Raw genomic sequence first — 14,766 nt, forward strand, 5'->3', positions numbered from 1 at the left:
CATTGAATCCCAGAGGCCAGAATTCAGCCCTGGGACTTTCACCCAGGGCATAGCTTAAAACTTCAGCCTAGTTCTTAAGGAAGAGCGGAATCCCTTCCAAGTGTGTCTTGCAGCTAGCGTGATAGAATGTGCTCCTCCGTGCAAAAGTAGTAATGTAAAAGTAGGTTTTAGCATAGCCTTTTCCCTGAGTGCTGCCGCATCTGTGTTGCTCCATAAGGGAAGAAAAAACCCTTCAAAATCCGCAGTTGGGCAATTCCTTAAAAGGTCACAAAATAGTGGCAAACTTTCAGATTCTCCAGAACTCTTTGCCAGGCAAGATGTTACACAAAACCAGGTGGGTGGAGTGTTTCAGGGAGTTTGTGGGTGGGGTGGGGAAGAGAGGACAGAAGAGAAGGGAAAAGCCAAAGTACAGTTGTAGCCATGTAAGGTTAGCTTTTAGACTCTGTTCTAGTATGGACATCACAGAATGAATGTATTTTCTAGGAGCAACAGTTATCATGGGAACACAGGAAACGGTCTTATTCTGAGCTGGACCATTGATCCATTTAGCTCAGTATCGACCACACTGACTGGCAGTGGCTCTCTGGGGTTTCAGGCAGAGGGCATGTTCCAGGCCTACCTAAAGATGGCAGGAATTGAACCTGGGACCTTCTGCATGCAAAACAGATGCTCTGCCACCGAGATTTGGAGATAAAGGAGCAATGGGTGCTCCTCATTTTTAAAAAACAAAAGCCCAGCTATTATCCATATCTGCCTTACTGTTTATTTTTCTTTTCATTTCATTTATATATTCAATTTATATCCCGCCCTTCCTCCCAAAGTAGCCCAGAGTGGCATTTATGAATTGTTTACCATGAAACATCCTGAAGCCATTAACTGTAAAACATATACTGTGTAAGACACAGTTGTACAAATACCATATAATGGTTGTTCCACACATGCAAGGAATCAATCTTTCATTGTGGCAGCAGTGGCACTTTGGAACTCCCTGACGCCAAAGATGCCTTTGGTGTCTTGTTGGTGGCACTAACGAAAAGCTTTTTGTTTAAGCAAGCCTACTCAGACATGTAAATTTGACATGTATTTTAATGTGCAATTTTATTTTATAATGTATATTTTTATAACTGCTGTTTTTATTTTTAAAATAATGATGGTAAGCCAACTGTTTTGAACATCTAATTTCATTGGTGATTTTAATGTATATTTTATGTCAACTGCTCAGACGTTTCGATGATTAAGTGGTATATAAATCCTGTTAAATAAAACAAACTTCAATTCTAGTACAGATACAGACTGGGATAAGAATCTCCACTGTGTTTACTATGACCAGCAACAGTTATTTTCCCATCCTCCTGTTGTCTGAAGTGCTACAGGGTTGTCTCCAACGTCAGTTCCTCCTATCAGGGTCCGAGCGAGCTGAGACCAAAGCAAGGGGGTGGGGTGTTGTGGTGTAGAAGCAGGAACAGTGCATCTGTGCTAAAGGCAACCTCAGAACTGAAAGGGGTCCAGACAGGTTCAGGCACTAGAGCTGGAACTGTAGGCGAACAGAATGCAAGGTAGGTAAGAGTTAAAAGTACAAGTGCCCAAGATATTATGTCGTCAAATCCCTCTGTGGTGTTATGTGTTGGACTAGGATCTGGGAGACCGGGGTTTGAATCTCCAGCCAGACATGAAACTCACTGAGTGACCTTGGGCCTGTCACAATCTTTCAGCAATACCACGAAGCTACAGTCCTTCCCCCAGATGTAGACCCTGGGAGAACTTCATTCAAGGAAGACATTTGGGGCCCAGCAGAAAACCCCAGCACACCTGTTCAGCAGCCCAACTCACCCAGTTGCTCAGACCCTTCACCCAGAGCCCTGGATATTGCACCAAGGATCCAGGCTCTTCCCCTTCCCTTCCTTTTCCTCCATGAGCTAAGGTCTGGAAGGAGATTCAGAACTGGTGGAGGAGTGCTTGCCTGGTTAAATGGAGGAATTCCGTTACAAAGATTTTAAAGTTACCCTTCGGCAAAGCTCACGAGCCATGACAAAGACTTTCTTTTTCCAGCAGGCATTTTAAGGTAGTGTTTGGTTTTATGATAAATGTTTATTGTCTTATTATTTCATTTTCTGCACAGTTTGTTTTTATGTACACCACTTAGAAATATGAATGATTAAGTGGTATATAAGTGTCTTAAATAAGTACGTAATAAACAATTCACATAGTAAATAGTAGCATTAAGAAGTGGCTCTGTGAGGCATGTTCAGTCTGGGAACCAAAAGTTCCCTTTGTCTTATAGCTATTTTTTTTCTGTTATATGCATTTCCTCCTCCTTCTCCTGCAGACAGGATTCCTGACTGAGCATTTTTGTGCATTGCACAGGCATTTTAAAGATGCCATCCAGGACATAGGTATTCATGTGCTTTTGACTGTCTGGCAGTTGCCCAGAATATTGTGTCACCGAGCTGGAACCAGCACTGTAAGCTTTTGCAGGTGGCATTGCTTTATGTGTGATTCTTGGCTCAAAAAATCTGCCTGAGACGACAGCGGCAGCAGGAAGAGTTCAGCCATAATCGCCCATTTCTAAAAATAGACATGTATTATCAGCCCTGATGCAATGCAGAGCAGCAGGGGAAGCATTTGGAGCTGTTCGCTGCAAATATTCGGATGCTCCTTAAATGCCCGATGTTCTTAAGAGATGTCAGCACCGGCTGAGGATACTCGGCACCCAATTAGCAGGACTGCTGGAAGTCCTTGAGTGACTGAGGGGATGAGATGACCGTGACCATGTTCTTCAGGTGGTGGCAATTCAGTGGGGCAGTAGTAAATTCTAAAGAGCAGGCCCTCTGTGTGGCATGCCCTTTCTACGACCACATTCACGCCATACATTTATTCCACTTTAAACAGGCATGGCTTTGATTGATTGCAAGCTTGCCTCCTGCGTCTCTCACTGGAATGTTGTGGGGGTTTGTGCAAACTGAGTATCTGGAAAAAGGAAAAGACTGGAGAAAAAAAATGGCCCATGTTTATTAATGCTCTTTTTTTTAGGAAGGAGTGGAAAGGTATAATATTCCAGGGTATTGTGTCATTATGGAGCTTTCAGGAAACTTGGAAGTATAACTATTTTAAATCTAGTGGTGTCTGATGGCACTTGTGAGATGAATTTGTGTACTAATGCATCACCTGTTGCCTACCAAAGCATCTGCAGTAGTAACCTTGGTTGTCTTGAAGGCAGGGCTGGAGAACCGGTGACCCTCTAGATGGTGTTGGATGCCCAACTCCCATCATCCCCAGCCAACATAGCCAATAATAAGAGACGTTGGAAGTTGTAGTCAAGCAACATCTAGAGAGCCACAGTTCCCCCAAACCCTGCATTATTGTTTTGTTCAGGCAGCATAGCCAAATAATGGTTTGGTCCTAATGATCAGGTTCTTGTGATTCTCTCTTTGTTTGAGCCATTTTTTTACTTTGCAAAAATCCCTAAGGCCAACTGGGGATATACAGAGGGCCCCCATAATCTCTACTTTTAACCAGGTCTTTTCTGCTTCGTTAAATAAAAGCAAGCATTTGTCTCGACTGAAAGGCATCATATTTTGCAGGCCCAGAATATCTAATTTGTCTTTAGTGTTTAAACCAAGCCTAGGAATTGATATTTTTTTTCTTTGCTTCAACAGGATAACACAGCTAGGCTGCAATCCAATACATGTTTCTTCAGCAGTGAGCACCGTTGGGTTCAGTGGGACTCCCAGATAAGTATATTGGATTGCAGCCCTAGTCTTCAGTAGGATTTGTTTGTACTCCCCATTTCATTTTTACAGGCTCAGTTTCCTTGTAAACAGAAAGTTTTGGAAACAATGTTTACCTTATCTTGATTACAGATAGGGATGTGGGGTGGAGGGAAGCAGAGAGGCATCCTGGCCAGCAACATAATTCAAAATGGTGTCAGTTTTCCAAAAGCAGGTTTTAGGGAACCACAAGCCTGGGGTTTTGGGGAATGCTCCAGGCCTCTTCCCTCTCTAAGATGCGCACCTTAACGTGGTGAAGGGGTTTGAGAGTGTTGAAGAAGCTGAGCGCAATGCCATCAGGAGTCTAGACCAAGCAGCTAGACTCCTAGCAGGGGCACCCAAGGCGGAATGGTCAAAGCTGAGACACCAGACTAAGATGCATCCAAACTCAGAGGAAAGCTTTGTTAGACCATCTCTGAATACCTCTTACCACGAAAACCCTATGAACAGAGTATCCAAAATGCAACATGAGACAGTGCTGGAAGATGAGACCCCCAGGTCAGAAGGCACTCACCGAGCTACTGGGGAAGAACAAAGGACAAGTACCAGTAGTGCTGTGACTAATGACACAGCTGGGTCAAAGCCAAAAGGAAGCCCAGAGGCTGATGCGCACAGATGCGAAAGGAGAGTCCAGAGTTGTACGACTCACACAATAGGAACATGGAACGTGAGAAGCATGAACCAAGGAAAGTTAGAAATTGTCAAGCAAGAAATGGAACATAACATTACAATACTTGGCGTGAGTGAATTAAAATGGACTGGAATGGGATATTTTCAATCAGGCAACTACAAAATATTTTATGCAGGAAATGAGAAATTAAGAAGAAATGGGATTGCTTTAATAGTGAGGTGATGTAGCAAAAGCAATTAAGAGCTACAACGCAAGGTCGGAGTGAGTTATATCAATTAGATTTAACGGAAAAACTATTAACATAACCATCATCCAAGTCTACTCTCAAACAGAAGTACAGGACGAAATTAATCACGCACCAAAACAAGATGTGCTGATAATCATGGGGGACTGGAATGCCAAAGCAGGGAACAGAGAAGAACTAAGAATTGTGGGGAAATGGGGCATAGGAGATAGAAATGAAGCAGGAGAAAGTCTTGTCAAATTCTGTGAAGCCAATAATTTGTTTCTTGCAAACACATTTTTTCAGCAACCGAAAAGACAACTGTACATGTGGACATCACCAAATAGTCAGTATAGGAATCAAATTGATTATATAATTGGTGGTAAAAGATGGAGAATTTCCATACTTTCTGCGAAAACAAGACCAGGAGCAGACTGTGGTACAGATCATGAACTGGTCATATTGAAAATCAGAGTAAAGCAAAAGAAGACCAGAGCAGTCATAATGCCAAAATACAATTTAAATAACATCCCAGAAGAATATAAAGATCAAATAAGGAACAGATTTGAGGCTTTAAACTTAGTTGATAGAGAACCAGAACTATGGAGTGAAGTCAGAGTCATTATCAGGGAAGAATGCAAGAAGACAATATCTCTAGTTAAAAAGAGAGAAAGACCCCAATGGATGACTGAAGAAACTCTTAAATGGTTAAAGAGAGAAGGAAAGCAAAAACAGGAGACAGAAACACAGTAATAACCCTAAATGCAATAATAAAGCGACTGGTACGTAGGGACAAAGAGAACTATTACAATAGTTATTGTATAGAAATAGAAGAGGACAACAAAAAGGGTAGAACAAGAGCCCTATTCCAAAAGATTAGAGAAATTAAAGGGACATTTAACCCAAGAGTAGGGATGTTGAATAATCAACAGGGGAACACACTGATTGACCGAAGTGAAATAAAAGGAAGATGGAAGCAATACACTGAAGAACTCGCTAAAAGAGATGCCAGGACGACAGATTCATTCACGGAGGAACCATATGATGAAGAACCAGAAATTTTAGAATTTGAGGTAAAAGCTGCTCTTAAAATACTTGGAAGAAACAAATCACCAGGAACAGATGGCATACCAATAGAGCTGCTACAAGCTACTGAGATTGAATCTGTTTAAAGTTTGACAAAAATTTGTCAAGAAATATGGAAAATTAAACAATGGCCCACAGACTGGAAGTGTTCAATAAACATCCCAATTCCAAAGAAAGGGGATCCCAGGGAACGCAGTAATTATTGAACTATTGCCTTAATATCCCATGCAAGTAAAGTAATGCTCAAGATTCTACAACAAAGGCTCTTACCATATATGGCGTGAGAAATGCCAGTCGTCCAAGCTGGATTTAGAAAGGGAAGAGGCACCAGAGATCAAATTGCAAACATACGATGGATAATGGAACGGACCAAGAAATTTCAGAAGGAAATCACCCTGTGCTGTATAGATTACAGCAAAGCTTTTGATTGTGTAGATCATGGAAAACTATGGAATGCTTTAAAAGAAATGGGGGTGCCACAGCACCTGATTGTCCTGATGCGTAACCTATACTCTGCACAAGAGGCTACTGTAAGGACAATATGGAGAAACCGATTGGTTCCCCATTGGAAAGGGTGTGAGACGGGTGTATTTTATCACCCTATTTGTTTAATGTATATGCAGAATATATCATACGAAAAGTGGAATTGGACCAAGATGAAGGAGGCATGAAAATTGGAGTGAGAAATATCAATAATTTAAGATATGCAGACGATACCATACTACTAGCAGAAACCAGTAATGATTTGAAACTAATGCTGATGAAAGTTAAAGAGGAAAGCACAAAAGCAGGACTACAGCTGAACATCAAAAAGACTAAAGTAATGACAACAGAAGATTTATGTAACTTTAAAGTTGATAACAAGGACATTGAACTTGTCAAGGATTATCAGTACTTTGGCATAGTATTAACCAAAATGGAGACAATAGTCAAGAAATCAGAAGAAGGCTAGGACTGGAGAAGGCAGCTATAAGAGAACTAGAAAAGGTCCTCAAATGCAAAGATATATCACTGAACACTAAAGTCGTGATCATGGTATTCCTGATCTCCATGTACGGATGTGAAAGTTGGGCAGTGAAAAAAGAGATAAGAGAAAAATCAGCTCATTTGAAATGTGGTGTTGGAGGAGCGCTTTGCAGATACCATGGACTGCAAAAAAGACATATAGTTGGATGTTAGAACAAATAAAACCAGAACTATCACTAGAAGCTAAAATGATGAAACTGAGGTTATCATACTTTGGACACAGAATGAGAAGATATGATTCACTAGAAAAGACAATAATGCTTGGAAAAACAGAAGGGCATAGAAAAAGAGGAAGACCAAACAAGAGATGGACTGATTCCATATAGGAAGCCACAGACCTGAACTTACAAAATCCGAACAGGGTGGTTCATGACAGATGCTCTTGGTGGTTGGTGATTTATAGGGCCGCCATAAGTCGTAATCGACTTGGAGGCACATAACAACAACAGCAGCAGCCAGGCCTCTTTACCTGGCCCTTGGGATTCTCGCTATGCTTCTCCAAATTTTGTGATGCAGTTCTCCAACCAAATAACATTTACAAAAATATGTATAGTAGGGGCAAGTGTGCATAAATATGCATATATTTGTGAAAATAACAAATAGAATGCATTATATTAGAAATAATATTTGGAGTGGTTTAGCAACCAATCCCTCTTCCCAGGGAACTTTGGGAATGGTAGCTCTGTTAGGGGAATTAGCGTCTCCTAACACATCCCAGTGCCCTTAACAAACTACCCAGGATTCTTTGGGAGAAGCCATGGCTATTTAAAGTGGTATAATAGTGCTTTAAATATCAGGTGCAGATGTGACCTTCAAAATCCTCAGGAGAGAAAGCCTAACGTATATATGCTTCCAATCAATATCTTCCTTAACTTGCAATTTTGTGCTCTGCTTCACGTGAAGCACAAGTTGACCTTAAGCACTGCTGTGTGGTGAGAGAGTGTGGAGAGAGCCACCTTTTCGAAAAACTAAAAGGCAAAATGCCCCAGGCCAAGCTCGATTCAGACAGCCTTGGAATTTTCTTGTGCTTCAAAGGTGGTGAAGTCTGATGTGCAGTTGCCTGTAACACTAGGGAAATCTGTGCCCTTTTGAAAGAAAAGTGTTTGGCTATCTTTCTTTTTTTCTTTGCGGCACACCAGTTAAGTTCTTGGACAGCTTTACGCTTCTCTTGTTTTAGAAGCATAACATTTGTTCTCAGCTGGGCATTTTTGCAGGGTGCTCTTTTGACTTGGAACAGGAAGCGCATTCCTTGTGTTCTGTGGAATGTCAAATGAAGGCAAAACACACAGTTAGGCCCTCACACTAGCTCAGTTCCCTGTGGATAAATTAATTTGACTTGGCAATAGTCCACCTTTCTTGTTACCGCCCCATTGAAATGCAACTCTCTTCTTCTGAGTTTGATCAACAGCAGTTCAGGCAATTTGAATGGGCCGATGCTGTTGGCTGGCACGAAGGATGCCCTGTGCAATTTAGTGGTATCCCAGAAATTATACGTACAGTACAGTACTTTGGGTACAGCCCATATTGCAAAACCTAGTCCAGGTTTACACATGGCTAACTGTTGTAGCCCCCTCTAAGGGCACCCTGGGAATTGTGGTTCTGTGAAGCTGCTGAGGCCTCTTATCTTCTGTGCTGTGGCTGCGTACACACACTATATTTAAAGCACATCCCGTCCCCAAAATAATCCTGGGAACTGTGGCACCCTTAACAAACTACAGTTCCCAAGATATTTTTACATATATATTTGTGGAGGCGGGGGGAGATGTGCTTTAAATGTGTGGTGTGTACTAGAGATGCAAGCATCTGTTAACTTTGTTTCTCTCAGTTTCTCATTTTTCCAATCTTAAATTCAGATTTCCACATTTCTGCCGTGAGGCAAAGCTGGGACTAATCTTTTTTGTTCTTGCCTCCCAGCCTCTAGCCTCCTAGCATTTCCTGGGAAAAGAGAAAAGGCGATTGGTAGGCTTCGCCAGAACAGCTTCGTTGTCCCTCACGGCCTAGTCTGGCTTTTTAGACCCTTTGTTCCTACACTCTCTGTGAATCTTCCCTGAGCAGCTAAGGTTTGTCAATTGGGGCAAATGGGAGCAGCAGGAGAAAACGCCGCCACTCATTCCAACCCCCCTCACTTGGGGCAATCCAGACACCCTCTCACCTAAGGAAATTAAAGCCACAGCCCATGCCTCTGAATACCAGTTTTGGGGGAATTGCAGGTGGGGAGAGTGCTCTTGCACTCAGGTTCTGCTTGTGGGCTTCCCATTGGGGCATCTGGTTGGCCACTGTGAGGACAGGATGCTGGCATGGATGGGCCATTGGTCTGATCCCGCTGAACCCTTCTAATGTTCTCCCTGAATGAACAAGGCTGAATTAAGGCATAGTAGCTTTTTCCTGTTTTAGTGTATTCATCTATATTAATGCTCTTCCCTTGCTGTGGCTACACATTCCAAGGAAAGCCTCATGGTGGTGAGCAACTGTCTGCATAATTTATCCTCTCCCTGAGGAACTACGGAGACTTTTCCCTGAAGAGGGTGTGGAAACAAACTGCATAGCAGAAAAAATGTTGGAGTTGGTTGGGAGAGTTCTTTGAAACAGTCATGAAACTCACTGGATATCCTTCAGCCCATCAATTCACTCAGAGTAAGCTGCTTCATAGAGTTGTTGTGAAGATAAAATGAAATAACATCCGTGCCCACCACCCTGAGCTTCTAGGAGAGAGGGTGAAATGCAAATAAATTGTACCAAAGCCAGGGATAGCCACCGTGGTGTCCTCCAGATGTTTGTTGAACAACAAGTCCTATAATCCCTCATCATTAACCATACTGGCAGGGGCATATGGGAGTTATATTTCAGAACATCTGGAGGGCGCCAGGTTGACCAAATAACAAGACCTTTTAAAGAAAAACACAAACAGCCACTCAAACCATAAAACTGGTCAGAACACTGGGTTGAATAAATAAGGTGACGATGCACAGACAAACATTCTAAACCAGTGATGGGAAACATGTCATTCTTTCCCATCCCTGTTTTAAACTCTGGTGGAAGTGGTTTTGAACACACTTCCTCTGCCCTGAAAAGTAATGCATCAGAATCCAGCGAATGTGAGTTCATCCCACTTCCGCTACACCAGCCTTTCCCTCCAGGTGTTGTTGGACCACAATTCCCATCTTTCCTGACCATTGGCAATGCTGGCTGAGGCTGATGGGAGTTGTAGTCCAACAACACCTGGAGGCACACTGGTTGGGAAAGGCTGCACCACAGTTTAGACCTGGTGCTGTCCAGATGTTGTGAACTACAACTCCCATTAGCCCCAGTCAATAAAACACTATGGGACAGGGGGATAGGGGTTATGGGAGTTGTAGTCCAAAACATCTGGAGGGCATTAGGTTGGCAAAGGTCGGTCTAATCTGTAGGGCCTGGTCTACACGTGCAGTGAAATGAAGTGGTAGAATGGGTTGTACCACTCCTGAATGTTCTTCCTTGTTTTTTTGTTTTAAAAAGTTAATAAACACCTCATTGCAAAGAGAAAATTAGGGCACCAGGGAGAGAGTTCTAGCTTAGCCCTTTGCCTGCTGTGCTGGTTTCCCATTTTCAGGGAGTGAGCTTTTATCTTAAGGCAACATTCAGACTTGCCACCTGAATGAGTTCAGTCCATTTTGCCGTCTTGTTCTGCTGCACGTGTAGACCAGGCCTCTATCTTCAACCTTTGGGGAAGGGCGGTGGCTCAGCAGTAGAGCATCCGCTTTGCATGCAGAAGGCCCCAGGGTCAGTCCCCAGCATCTCCAGGTAAGGCTGGGAGAGACCCCAGTCTGAAATCCTGGAGACCTGCTGCCAGTCAGTGTAGACCATACTGATCTACATGGACTAAAGGTCTGACTCAGAATAAGGTAGCTTTCTGTGTTCCTTTGCGTTGCTGCAATGTACATGGTACAGTGAACGTCCCACCACAAGCTTCAGATCTAAGAATTGCTTGCATTTCTCCCTCTTGCTTCCTCTTTCAGCCACTATACTCCTGCATGCCAGGGAGCTCAGCTACCATATTTGGAGTTTGTCTGCCTCTCCACTGACCCCACATCTGCTCCGTGGAAGATTTGGGTGTTTTTACTTTTCCATATATGGGAAAGCTGCTTGACAAGTCCCGTATCTGGCCTGAATCGGAAGTAACAGTGTCTACTGCTTTTCTCACAATGGGCTAATTAACTTAAAGCCAGCCTATTTTTTCTTTTCTTTTTAGCTGGTTTCCTTGTGACAGGAGCGATCTGGAGATGGACAGTTTCTGCAATTTCGTTATAACAACGTAGGGAGCAGCCTTCAGGCTGAATCAGACTCTTGGTCCATCTAGCTCAGTACTGTCTACACTAACTGGTAGTGGCCCTCTAGGGTTTCAGGCAGGGGACATGCCCAGTCCTACCTGGCAGTGCTGGGGATTGAACCCGGGACCTTCTACATGCAAAATAGGTGTTCCGCCACTGAGCTATGACCCTTCCTGTAGAGCAGTGTTTCCCAACCTTGGGCCCCCAGATGTTGTTGGACTACAACTCCCATCAGCTCCAGAAAGCATGGCCAATGGTCAGGAATTATGGGAACTGTAGTCCAGCAACATCTGGGGACCCAAGGTTGGGAAAGGCTGCTGTAGAGAAATGTATCACCCAGGATATTACCTATCCCTGCGTGAATGGATAATATAGGTTACATTTGGATGAACAAAGGTAAACATGGTTAGATACTCTGATTGGGCAGGTTGTATGGGCTCTCTTAACTGTTTTAGAAGTGGTCATTTCAGATGACTGCAAGATACTCCTGCTTTCTCCATAGTATGCAGAGCTGAAACTTGGGAATCCCCTGACGCCCCCCACCCTGAAGCAATTATTTAATCATTTTGGGGCTTAACTGTTCTTCGACAAACAAGGTTATTCACCACAGGCAAAGATTGTTCAGTCGCTCTATCTTGTTTGATACAAGCTGAGCTTCAAGCTGTGATCCTCCATGACAGCTCAGTTATAAGGTGTTGGTAGTAAGCTACTAGGTGAATGTCACCCCACCTCTTGCAAATGCATTTTGTGTGTGAGTGTGTAAATGTACCTAAAAGAAGCAATGCGAATCTCAAATTTGCCCTCCCAAACGAAGATGCTGCTCAGAGTCTTGGTGGGCCACTTAATGATTTCGCTGCTCATTGCAGCAATTGTAAGGTGTTGTGCTAGATGCTGTATGGTTTTAACTGTATTTTTATAGACGTGTCATGGACCACTTGAATGAAGCTTATGGACAACTAGTGGTCTGTGGACCACAGTTTGGGAACCTGTGCTGTAGATACAGGATTGGATCCAGATTAAGCTGGTTGACCTTAGGTTCCATTGAAATCAACGGGACAAGTTAGGAATGACTTGTGTTTAACTCCCATTAATTTTAAATGGTAACTAAGTTCAATCATTTGTTACGGTCAAATACCAGCACTATAAAATATTAAAACTGTAAAAACATACTAACATTATACAGAGAAAGAAACATACAACTGCAACATGAAATAATGTGACTCTAATGGTGTTGAATAAATACCCAGTACCTAAGTTCATGCAGCTTTATTTGGATCCAGGTTGCAGACTGCAGTGCTTACTCCTCTTGGGGTCTTCACTGTTTTTATTGTTGGGTCTGGTTAACACAGGTTTCAACGTTCTTGCTCACTGTGGTAGCTCTACATTTGTGGAAAACTATTCTGGCTGAGATACAGACAGCCCTATCAATTGAGGTCTTCAGATAAGCTATGGCAGTTCATTTGTTTCATGTCACTTTCCCTGAGACAGAGATGGATGCTACAGCATTAAGGACAGCCTGCCCCATATGATCCTGCCTAAATCAGCCTTGGAGGACATTCTGTAAGGTCAGTCTGGTTGATGGTCACCAGCTTAGTTTGTTAAGCCAACTGTGCCCTTTCCTCAACAGGGATAGCTTGACCACCGTGATTCATGCTTTAGTATCTTCACGATTGCACTGTAGTAAGGTGTCCTATGTGACGTTTCCCTTGAGACTGATTTGGAAGCTGCAGCTGGTGAAGTAGGCTGCAGCGCCTGGACATGCACATATGACACCTTTGTTGAGGGAACTGCACTGACTGCTGATCAGTTACTGGCGCATGTTGAAGATCTTGTTACTAACATAGAAAGCCCTGAACAACTCAAGACCAGGTAAACTGAAAGACCATCAGTCCTTGTAAGGACCTGTAAGACGACTTAGATCATCTGGGAAAATGTGGCACTGCACCCTATAGGATATTAAAGGGAGATGACCCTTAAATGGGCATTTTTCCACCATTGCCTTGCCTTGTGAAATGCCCTTTACTCTGCCGTATACGAAACATCATCCATATGTTGCTTCAGACATCTCGTAAAGGCATATTTTTTTGCCCAGGCTTTCCCTGATCTCTAAGACTGGGCTCTGTTATTACTGAATTTCTGTGTGTTTTTTTTTTTTTAAAATCCGTCCCTTAACTGATTGAAAATTATTTGTTCTAGATTAAGAAGCAACAGCAAGACGTGCTTGGCTTTTTGGAAGCCAACAAGATTGCGTTTGAGGAGAAGGACATTGCAGCCAACGAAGAGAACCGCAAATGGATGCGAGAGAATGTCCCTGCAGACAGCCGGCCGGCCACTGGGAATCCTTTGCCCCCACGAATCTTTAATGACAGCCGGTACCTTGGGGTGAGAACCAGGCCTCTGTTACCTGTCTTCTGGAAAGATACACTAGGAAGTTCTCCTGTGCAAGCCCTGAAATTAGGGTTGAGAAAAAATCCCCTCTCCCCCAGTCCAAAATTCATCATCCCATTTGCAGGTGCCAAATTTGGGTGGGTGGGTGAATATTTTGACAGGTTTTGTGATAGCAGCAGTTTCTTTTTATTTCCCTCCTTTTTGTGTTAAAAGTTTGGGGAAGGACTATAGCTCAGTGGTAGAATCTTCATGCAGAATGTCCCAGTTTCAATCTCCAGGTAAGACTGGGAGAGACACCTGCCCGAAACCCTGGAGAAGCTGCTGTCAGTCAGTGTAGACAACACTGTGCCAGGTGGGCCAATGTTCCGACTCTGTATAAGGTACCTTCCTATGTTCCTATGTATTTCTGCCACAACAGAACAAAGGGAACCCTGTGAAACCCAAAGGCCTCCTTTACCTATGAAGAAGGACATAGCTGGGTGATGACAGTACCCCAGCATCACCTTCTGAGACCTACCTGTCTCCCGTCCCCAGGAGTGACTAGACCAGAGAGTATGGAGTCCATGCTTATTTGTTTAAAGCATTTTTACCCCACTTTTTAGGGGGTTCCCAGAGGACTTTACAACGTTCAACAGTCCCTGCCTTCAGGCTTCTCATCTAAAATCACATAAGAAAAAAGGGATGCAGAAGGAATAGGGGGAAAGCAAGCTCACACACCAGTTCTAAAAGTCTTGTGGTGCCCCCTTTCATTGCAGTGCATAGGACAGCTTCCTGGGAAACGGTGCCCTTTCTGGGTAATTGCCACTTAAAAAAACCCTATGCTACAACAAGGTTTTTTTTTTTTTTTAAGGATTTTAAAAAGTAATAAATTTAATTTATTTGTGACTTGCTCTCCTTGAAGTCGAAGTCCCTTCTAACGTTTAAGACAACACACCTAAAAATAGAACATCTGTAATAAGCAGAGTTGCAGTTTTGGATTGATGTTCCGTTAGTGTGATTAACTACTTAAAGCATTTAAGCGCAATTTAAAGGACTCCGCTGATTGAATAGTGGGTTTCTTAGTGAAAAGGCAGTGGTTGAAGCGACTGAAGCACACCTGCGGTCCTACTGGAGAATGGAGACAAATGCCCGCATCAACATGGGGAGCCTCTGGCCTTCCAAATGGGATTGGACTCCAACTCCTGTCAGTCCAAGCCAGCATGGCTAATGGCCCAAGATGCTGGCAGGTGTAGTCCAGCAGAATCTGGAGGGCCACAGATGACCCATTCCTGGCTTTCATGCATTGCATGCATATAGTTGACCCTCCCTTCTCCTAGTTTGCAAACTTCCTCTGCTCTC

The 14,766-nt window shown here is 43.3% G+C and overlaps 1 protein-coding gene across 3 annotated transcripts in view; it reads left to right on the top strand.

The window, feature by feature from the left end:
* Positions 1 to 14,766, top strand: part of SH3BGRL (SH3 domain binding glutamate rich protein like) — a 59,074-nt gene that overhangs the window by 26,247 nt on the left and 18,061 nt on the right. For all 3 annotated transcript variants that reach the window (XM_061598224.1, XM_061598223.1, XM_061598225.1), the window contains exon 2: positions 13,237 to 13,422. In XM_061598224.1, coding sequence (XP_061454208.1) covers positions 13,237 to 13,422 — 186 coding nt within the window. The remainder of the gene's footprint in view (positions 1 to 13,236; positions 13,423 to 14,766) is intronic.

Source organism: Rhineura floridana, chromosome 16 (genome assembly GCF_030035675.1).
Source record: "Rhineura floridana isolate rRhiFlo1 chromosome 16, rRhiFlo1.hap2, whole genome shotgun sequence".
In the NCBI taxonomy this organism is placed as follows: Eukaryota; Metazoa; Chordata; class Lepidosauria; order Squamata; family Rhineuridae; genus Rhineura; species Rhineura floridana.